The sequence below is a fragment of the Scomber japonicus genome, chromosome 5, assembly GCF_027409825.1.
Source record: "Scomber japonicus isolate fScoJap1 chromosome 5, fScoJap1.pri, whole genome shotgun sequence".
NCBI classification, from domain to species: Eukaryota; Metazoa; Chordata; class Actinopteri; order Scombriformes; family Scombridae; genus Scomber; species Scomber japonicus.
The window spans coordinates 26,533,553-26,543,895 of record NC_070582.1 but is presented as its reverse complement, the minus strand read 5'-3'; the positions used below and the strand labels follow the sequence as shown (position 1 = coordinate 26,543,895).

Below are 10,343 nucleotides of genomic sequence, written 5' to 3'. Positions count from 1 at the left end.
TATGTTAATATTGAGTATATAAGCACCCTAATATAGACGTTATCGTTTTACAGGTCTACTGAAATCTGTGCCAGTCAACATCCCAAATACCTCCTGTTATTATCAGATAACATTTGAGTAAGCTGCTGAGAGTCCAATAATGAGCTGCTAAAAGTGGTGAATGAGAGAATCTATTGTTTTTTTATAATCCACTATTAGTCAATAAGAGCAGTGTTTGGTTAGTACTTGGAACACTTCTGTTTCTACATATTGCACCTGGTGCACCTCTACTTTGTGTGTGAGTACTTACATTCTTTTGAATACACAAATTGTTCCCCTTGAGGCCTCTTTGCCGAGCCTGCGTCTCACCTTGAAAGTAAAATGTGTGTGTTTTATGTAGCCTATGGATGTCCCTCTTGTCAAGCATCCTCTCCATCCTGCTTTGTCCTCTCCCCAAGAGGTAGCAGCCCTGCCCCAACACTCCCCACCCCCACTTATACCATCCCATCCCACCCGACCCAACCCCACCCACAGCCCCACCCTTCCAGTGGACTGTGGCACGTCTCTACTCGGCCTGAGCGTCGTAGTTGGCTCCGCCTGCCTTCTTCAGCTCTGTGCGGAGGTAGTCCTCATCCAGTTCCCTTGGCTCGCTGAGCATGAACTCCTTGGCAAAGTTCTGTAGAGAATAAATAAAAAGGTAGAACTGAAGACAAGTGTGAACCAAAAAGGTAAAAGGCATCTGCATCAGTAAAGTATTTGATCTGGAACTAAAAAGCACAGTATACAAGACTGAGAACCTGACCTGACATTTAATGCCCACTTTTGATGCTTAACAGCTGTCAATAGTCAATTTTATCAACTGTCAAAACCATATTCATATAAGTCTTGATACTGATCAGATTGCAGCTGATAGTGTCTATTACTACTGCACTGATTGTCATTTGATGATCATCGAGAGCCAAGAGTAGAGATGGTAAGAAGACAACTGCACGTTAAAAAATAAGGAGGTAAATAATGCAGTATTCAAAATAAATAAGATAAAAATGTCCAATATCGACTCTCCTTTTAGCTTTGCTTTGGTTTCTGCCATCACTTGAGAAGGAGAAATAACTGGGCTGTATTCCAGAGAGCAGGTTTAGTGAAAACTGGTGATATTCTGTGAAGCAAACCCTGAGTTTCTATTTGTCTCCTCCCTCTCGCAGAGTTTAATTTCCTTATTCATTAAGTTCATATCAAAATGATTATCAAAGCTGAGGTTCACTCTCTGTCAGAATCTATGTCCTGGTTGTACAGTAGTTCAGGTAGGCTGCTCAAGGACCGTCTATAGATAGATGACTAATGTGCAGTGATGGAACAAAATCACTGAGTGCTATTGAGCTGAGATACAAATAGATGTCTATACTTTTATTGAACGTTGACGCCTTTTCAAGTGCAAACCACCAAACACATTATGACTGCATCAGACTGAGAGCTTACGGTAATGTCTCTATGTCTTTGATCTATATATTTGATATATTCAACTATATTCTCATCTTCAGTTGCTGCCTCGTGTGTTTTGCGTCCCATCAGATTAAAGCTGAGCAAATATATTTAAAATGTAATATAGCTGCAGCCTGATACACAGTCAGATTCCACTTTATCATCATGTAAGTCTGGTAAACATTTTTCCTGCTCTCACTCGCACACGCCTCAACTCAGAGTGAACAAACTCTGATGAGCTGTTCTGGAACCGAAAACTTGATAGTTTAATTACTAAATGCTCCACTGATATTCACCAGCTAGTTGCTAACTGTGTCTGTCTGCTGTTTGGTGCTAAACAGGTAGTTTACAGTTGCTTGAGAGCTGTGGGAGTGAACCAAAACTAACAATGAGCCGAAAAACCTGACACAAATTTTCTCATCATTTTCTGTGCTTTCATCACTATTAGAGACACCTTTCACATTACACAACTTCTTTTTTCATTATTGATATGTTAATATTGATTAGTGCTGCTTTAACCCTCCTGTTGTCCTTGGGTCTATTTTGACTCGGGAAGACAAACAAGCCTTAACTAAAAAATAAAGGTATAATTAAATTAGGCCTATTGACCATAATTTCCAAAAAATATGTGTAAAACCTGGGGTAACACATTGGAATAAAATTGTCTGAAAAGATCTAACACAGAATTGGGTGATATTTTTTACTGTATGCTTTATAAACACTCAAACCAGACCGGGTCAATTATGACCCTGGAGGACAAAAGTTGCATGGTGGAAAGGAAGACAAAAAGAGGGTTAACATATGTGAACATTCTGCTATGTATGTTCTCTGTATGTTCTGTTGCTTATTTTGCCCACCAACACATTTTATCTTCATATCATCTAGAGTTCACTTTGTTGTTTTAAACTGTATATAGCCTCCTGTCACTACATCACCCCTGCAACTATCCACTCTCCCCACAGGGGCATTCCAGCTCCGTTCTAATTAACTCTCATGATGGCAATCATTAAATTTAATTGCTTCTATCCCCACACATGCGACACCACACAGTCTCTGACCTGCACGATCTCTTTGACCAGAGCCTTGTCGGTGCTGATCTTAGCCCGCTGCAGCCCGCTGATGTTCTCGCCGATCCAGGTGATGAGGGTGAACTTGGCTCGTTTGCTCATGGCGTCCCCCGTCGTGATCCGGACGAAGGCGAACAGACGAGCGTCATCTGATGAAAAAGATGGAAAAGACTGAGTCGGGACAGAATATCAGTATTTGGCAGCTTAGGTTGTAACCTTTATAGAAACACTCTGATTGGTAAGAAATTGGTATAGATATCCTGGTGTTTGTTTTGACTTTTGTATTGATTCAGTCAAAATTGTAATTACCAAAAAAAAAAAAAATTGTCATGATTTGAATCATAGAGTAACATATGGAGTAAAGAGGTTACATGACTACTCATTGCTGTAAGTTTTGACAGTCTGGACCCTTGAGAGATGAAAGAGATACAGCTAATGGCTAGACTAGACACTCTCTTCACTGTAGCACAGCACTGAGTGTCCAGGAGCTGCCGGTGACTCAGCAGGCATTGAAAGCATCTAATGGGGATCACTGATAACTTAGCTAACTAGGGTAAACATCCATTTAATTCAAAATGAACACCATGATGGGTCCTCAGAAATGTTGAATGTTGTAAAGTGTCTTGAATTGGTAACAGCAGCATTCTGTGTGTTTCAGTGTGTGTCACAAAAAAAATCTATGAGGAAGTATTCAGGTCAATACACTAAATGAGTCAAATGTTCTGTGAGCCTTGCAGTTGTGTCACAGAGCTCCCAGTGACCACGCCTGCCACTGTTGTTGGTGGTCTGAATGCATACAGGCAAACAAATAGTCTGACAACAGAAGAAGAGAGTAGGAACAATAAGGAACATTTCTTCTGAGTTTTACCTCATGGGGACTAAATCAGCATAACAAAGGGAACATCACTCTACAGTAGACACAGCTTGATTTCAAGGCTGACAAGGCAAAAACATTTGGGGGCCAGACTAGTGTTGTAGCCTGAAACATTCCAACCACACACTTACTTACCTACTTTGTATTCACCTTTTTCCACTTCATTTTTATCTTCATACAGCTCTATACTGTGTCATTTTTACTTTGCTTTGCTAATCAATGACCCATTTCACACCCACAGTATTTCTGTCACCACTTCTTCTAACACATTTACTCAGACTGTCTTGTCTGCTATGCCTGCAGGCAGTACGGTGTCATCATGTAACAATAACATGAGCAGGACTCATTATAATGCTCCAGATGTTCCTGTCTGTGTCTAAGTGTGCAACTATTAACCAAAGGACAAAACTACCCCCAAGGCGTTAACAGAACAGCTCAGCTGACGAACAGCGTAAGAAACACAGAGGGTTAAATGTGTTAAAAACATACAAAGTCTCCATGTAAAGACTTTTGCAGATGCCAACAAGTGTTTTCTTGACTGATAGATCAAAAGTCAGCCTTCCTGCTCCAGAATCACTGCAGTGCACCACTGACTGACAGCCAAAAATGTTCACTGTCACTGCTTTAAAGCTTCACTAGACAGTATTTTATGTAACATGGCTCTAAATGCAGTCCTAACTGACTGAGACACCACAGCATCACACATCTGCTACATCTGTGTGGGAAACATGAGCATGCTGTGTGCAGTTCACTGAATGTAAGGTTGGAAGTGGATAGTAATAGTATTAACCATGGTTAACTTGTTTTCACTTGATAAGTCAATTGATTCATCAACAGACAGAAATTGAAGTCATTTATCAAGCTTCATTGGTTCCAGCTTCTCAAACATGAGAATTGTATCTCTTTTATGTCATTTTGACTCGAACACTTTTCGGAAAGTGGGTTGCACAAAAACAAAGCGAAGCTGAAGTCACTTTGGGATCTAGCCATTTTCTACTATTTTCTGGCGTTTCATTGAGTAAATAAGGGGAACTCCCATGACTGAACAACTCACTTCCACAAAGCTCAAGTGCTGTAGCTATACTTCCCATAATACAACTCAATGGCATCTTTCAGTTTACCTAACCTGCCTGTTAAACACCCGATTATTTCAAACTCTCTGCAGGCTTTCTGCAATAACCCTGATGACATCACTATGGCATCATAAGGGTTATCTTCTCTGAGACGTCATCCAAATGTAAAGTTGTTAAGTCTATGAGCTGAGCAGGAGGTAAAATTTGAGTTGACACGTCGACTCAAGAGCCATAGAAGACGTTACAAAACAGTTTTCACATGTCATCAGACTGAAATTGAAGTGTTACTTCAGTGGAGTGCTCCTTTAATTGATTAACAGTGAAATAATTAAGTGGTAATTAAGGTAATGCACCAATTCAAATTAGAAGAAATGGTTTCTGAGGAGCTTACCAAAAAACAGTTGGGGATATGCTAACAACAAGCTAGCCTTTTTTAAAGAAACTTGAACACTCAGCAGGACATTTATTTGTTTTATGATATTAATTTAAATTTTAAATTCTGGTTATGGTGGTAACATGCAGATTTAGGTAACATGGTAAAACGTCAGCTGATTTGACTAAATTTCACGAGGACTGTTTTACAGCATGACCTGGGTAATCTTTATGTACCTGTTGAAGCAGCTGATAAAGACTTCCCTGGCAGAGCCTCAGCAGCAATGCTCTCACATCAGACTGGCTGCACTTTAACAGGAGCAGCCACTGTAAAGAGTCTTATCAGTGCTGCCGCAAAAGGACCCTGCCTGAAGCCATACACACATAGTCACCTGATTGAACTGATTAACTCAAGGTGAATCACCTCATCACTTAAACAGTACTGATGTATAGTGATTTAGTGACTTATTAATGAATGAGGCCCTGGTCTACTCTGTCTTTAAAACCGTTTTAGGATAGATACTAGAGTGGAACCAGTAGCATTCAGATAACGTGACAAATACCATCACCCCAACCTGGAGCTTGCCCACACCCCCCACTTCCTCCCTCTGCCACATTCTTCCTGGTTTGTCTTCCCTTTAAAGCGATGCTGACTCTGCAGCCAGCCTCCCCCCCCCCTGCTGCAGAGAAAACTGCACTGAAACTACCACAATGATGATACAGCAAAAAAGACTAAGTGAGTCTTGTTGGGGGTGAGGTCTTTCTGCATAAATTGACTTTGTTTCAACACAGCAAAAGGTTGGCAGCCGACACCCGTATCTTCCTGTGTAAGCTCCTTCAGCCCACGCTCATTCAGTCCCACTGCGACACAGTCTGGAAACTGGAGCCGCCTCCCCTATGGACGATGTTGGGTGGGTTTGGTGAGGAGTGGTGTTACCAGCGTGTTAACTGAATCCAGCTTTGGTCTAGCAGCAGGGCCTGAGGGTGGTGATGTCAGAAGGTTGGCCATTTCATTTAGCGTGGATCTTCCCCAAGGATGATATCAATACTCTACACTATTTGGTACTGTCCAAAATGTGTTTCTATCGCCATTTATCAAAAGCTGAGAAGTACTTCTGTTCTTGTGAGAAAAAATGAGACGTCAAAAAAACCCTCAAACCTAAACCTAGTTTAGTTTGACCAACACTTTAGTCCAAGGTGAGAGATAAAGACTGAATTTCAATGGAATTTACTGAATGATTTTGGATTTGGATTCATGTTCCCCGGAAGATGAACCTTCTTTCCTTTCCTTTAGCACCACCAATAGGCCAACATTTCCAGATAGAAAAAGATATTAAATCCAACAGGTAGATCACACATTCATACTACCCACAAGATGAACCCTTTAGACTTGCGCCACCCTAGCACAAAAAAACTAAACTATGGAATTGTTTTGCTCTGCCCAGAAACTTTAGATTATTGATTATGATGTACTGAGCATTGATGCCTATAGAGACCACTAAGCTGAGGTATTTTAGTCTAAATCAACCGGCTGGTGGGACTAGATGAAAGGTCCTTTGAAGACAATGATTCCCAGATGACGTTAAATCATCTGGGAACCATGACTGTCTGAATCTAATGTACCAATCCATCCAGTAGATGTTAGGATATTTCACAGGATAAGGGAAAAAACAACCTGCTGGTGATGCTAGACTAAAAATCAGGGCATTCATTGATTGGGATTCATCCTCTTGGAGATCTAGAATATCTAAAAATAATTTCTTAGCAATACATTCAACAGTTGTAAAGACATTGCACATGGGCACTACGAATGTCTTTACCAAATTTAATAGCACTCCATTCAGTAATTATCAAGATATTTCAGTCTGAACTAAAAATGTTGACTTGCTTGTGGGGGGTTCAGCAAAGACATTAGCAACAGTGAAGGACTGACTGACTCATCCATACAACTGTGCCATTACCATTGTTAAAAATCTAGACATTTATTAGTGCGAAAAATCCTTCCATCAGGTAACATTGAGGACTGATTTCCACTTCAGCTGAGAGGCATAGTTGTTAAACTACATTGAATAATTTATGCAACTGACTAAATCACTTGGTTATTTAGTCAGAAGAATCAAGTTTTAAAGCTGAGGTGGTAAATTACTTAAGGTGGGACATAGGACATAGTGGGACAATTCCCCTGCATGCAGTATCTTGCATTGATCCAGGTTGTGCAAACTACTTTTGCAACCTGAAACTGGATAAGTTTAAGATCAATATTCAACAGGAGTCCTACTCATCTCAGCTCACAGTAACGATCAGCCTGCATCACACTCAGATGGGGGTTTCTGCAGTTACAACTTCAATGCTAAATAAGGAAAAACAAAACTGATAAGTGTCATCTTTGAACAGGAAGCAACTACAAACACACCAGCTGAGTTGTTGTAAAGCTCGGTGATATACGAGTTATTTCAACACAGGAATGTGAGCTCTGAAATATCAGGAAGGGGGGGGAAAGGAGTGCAGCCCTAAGGCCGTGAGCTTTAAAGACAACAAGAGCAAGCATCAGAAACAGCCACACCCAAATGAGCAGATGCTTTCTAGAGGAACTAAGATCTGAGTGTGACTTTTTTCCCTTTATAGACATCCAGCCAATAGTTAGCAAGTTATTTTATTTGATCATTCTACAACTTCATTAAAAGAGACACACGTGCACATACATAAAACAATATCAGGCAAGAGGGAAACAAGTTCATATCTGAGTATTACTTTTATTTGGCTGTGTGTAGATACTTAAGAAGGAATGTTTTCTATTTTTATCCTGAGGCATTGTTTGAAGGGACTGGTGAAAAAAGAAATCTCATATTCAAAGTAGACGTCCCATCTTCCCATCCTGCTCATCCTGCTCATCCAGGGGACAAATTTGCACCGTTGTACAAAAGGCTGACCTTAATTTTTTCACCTTGTAAAAACCACTGATGAGATATTGTGGGGGTGATTATGCAATGCAATGCATATAGTGTTAAGTGCTGTGACAGTGTAGCTACAGGGCTCAAAGCCAATGGGTGACGGAGCACAGAGTCTTAAAAGATTAGTGTCCTGCCAAGTCAAGCCACATGCCATACAGACTGTTTAACCCGGCCTGAGAAGGAGCACACAGGCCACATGCACGCCACATAATCTGGACTAGTTAGCAGAAGGAAAGAAGTTTTTCCATTCATTACACTCTTAGACTAATAAGAGCTTGGGTGATGGGTCCGTTTAGAATCAAATCTGCTCTTTACCTGTGCACATCCTTTTGAAGTCCTCATAGTCGGTCCCTTGTCCTCCAGGCACGATCATAGAGCCTTCATATTTAAACACAGCCCTGGAAGATGCAGAATACACATTGCGTTATCAACCCATGTATTTCCCATCCTTATGATCTGCTGATCAACAACAGTAGCATTATGTGCATATCAGATCCATTTTGCAAAAGGAGGCAGTGCACAAAATGCCTAAGACGCCCATGCAAGGTGGCAGCTGCGTGTCAGCCATGTGGAAGTGTCACTACTATAACGTTATCCTCTCTGAATACAGGACAAAGGAAATTACTTATGCCCTGCTGGGCCTCATAACAGTGCAGTGTGTGACCGCCGAACAACCAGAATACAGATCAGCCCAGACCAGAGGGGAGGACTCTGCATGTACATTAGACGATATTATTATAAGCACATGCACCGGAATCCCATTAAATGTGAAACAATCCGCTAAGGTCTCCCTTGCAGGCGATCCCCATTATGTGCAATTCTCGCGCCTACTCAGAGAAAGGAGGTCGAACTCCTTTTAAAAATCTATCAATTTAAGGTTACCATGCATAAGTGCTAAAGTTTGAATGGCACAACATACATTTCAATATATTTTCTGTGTGCCAAGGTACCGATGGTCTATTCGGCATGTATCAGTCCCGTCAAACGGTGATCACATTAATAAATTTTACATTTTTAATAAACGGTCCACGGCTCAATTCGCACCCATCTCCACCGAAAAACCTGCACAGTGGGCGGTAACACACCGTGCGTATTACATTTCCATCTGAAAATATATCGGGAAAAGATCTTGTTTGGTGGATTATATTATTGCCGACGTGAATAATGATAAGTAAATACTTAGATGAGGTCCTGGATTATACGTGCAACCAATTGAAATGTATGCAATTTGCAGCACGGTATAAAATAGTCTGCTTTTTTAAAGGAGTTTGGATATAAAACCATGTCCGCACACTCACCAATTGACGTCCGTGCCATCGTCTCTGACTTGGTTGTAAGCCTCTCTGCAAGCCTCTTTATCGATCTGGGTTGCCATTTTTCGGATGCACAGGAGTCAGATAGTCGAAGTCAACGTTGTTTCAAGTCCAAAGCAGGGATGAGTTAGTTAGCTACACAGTGATAAAGCAGCTAACTTATACAGTTGATTTGATTCATCAGAGGACTAAAACTATAGAGGTGAAGTTATACAATAGGCTTCACTCCAAAATCACGACCACCGCACTGGAACAATTGAACCGGTCGGGCTTAACGGAAAAAGACGGCTCTTCTTCTAGCAGCTTGTTTCATTTCCTGTATATTTCCACTTTATGGGCGTTGGTGGTGTCAGTCAATCAGGTTGCCAGTAGACAGACAGAGAAGTCCCCCAGACGCTGGATTTACCTCCTCCCTGCAAATTGGTCAATGGTGTTAGGGCCGATGTGAAGGCAACGACAACATATGTACTGTTTCCTGTCGGGACTTTCAGTAGAAAAGACAAGCTGCAGCAGCTTTACTGTAAATCCATATTGAGTTAGAAAACAGTATTGTAATGTTGTTATTTCTTATCAAATTTTGTGTAAAAATGTCATGTCAGTGGTATGTTTGCCAGGGAGATAAAACACATAAATAATCCCTGTTTTAAGAGTTTAATCAGTGCTGTTGTGGGACCACTGTAGAATATTGCCCCCGACCATATGTGCCCCAGGTTCATACCTCTTCCCACATCGACCACTCTCAGTTTTCATCAGGAAACAACTTAGCTTATACAAACAACATCCCACAAAACTACAAAACTATTTGTCAGCATCAGATGGGATCCTCACTGTGCTAAAGATTACATCGACTGGTTATCAATTTTTTTTCTGTTCCTTTATATACTGGAAGAAAAAGCAAGAAAATGCAGAGGTGAGAGGTGGAGATGTCAGTTTTGCTGATTTGGGTAGGTTTTGTCATTTCATCCAAATTGTCCTCTGGCATAAACCAGGAAACAACAGAAGGCAACATCTCAAAATGTAAATTTATCAACCACCAAGGTCAAAAGAGAAAAAACACAAGATGCATTTTATGGTGCAACAAATCTGTTGCATCATTTATTGCTAGAAGTACAACTGTTTTGCTTTGGCACGCCAGAAAATACATGAAACTTTATTATTTCGCAGCGACACGGGTTACGTTATATCTTTTTATTCTGAAGGCAAATCGGACAACTTCCGGTTTTACTTTTACTCAA

General features: G+C 40.8%; 1 protein-coding gene across 1 annotated transcript; it reads right to left on the bottom strand.

Moving 5' to 3' along the window:
• Nucleotides 1-516: 516 nt before the first annotated feature.
• On the bottom strand, nucleotides 517-9,490 carry cotl1 (coactosin-like F-actin binding protein 1). Its single transcript, XM_053318638.1, has 4 exons — nucleotides 9,094-9,490; nucleotides 8,111-8,193; nucleotides 2,517-2,674; nucleotides 517-655 (listed from the first exon to the last, which is right to left on the bottom strand). Exons 1-4 carry the CDS (start codon nucleotides 9,168-9,170, stop codon nucleotides 545-547), a joined length of 429 nt encoding a protein of 142 aa, XP_053174613.1. The 5' UTR covers nucleotides 9,171-9,490; the 3' UTR covers nucleotides 517-544.
• Nucleotides 9,491-10,343: the final 853 nt, after the last annotated feature.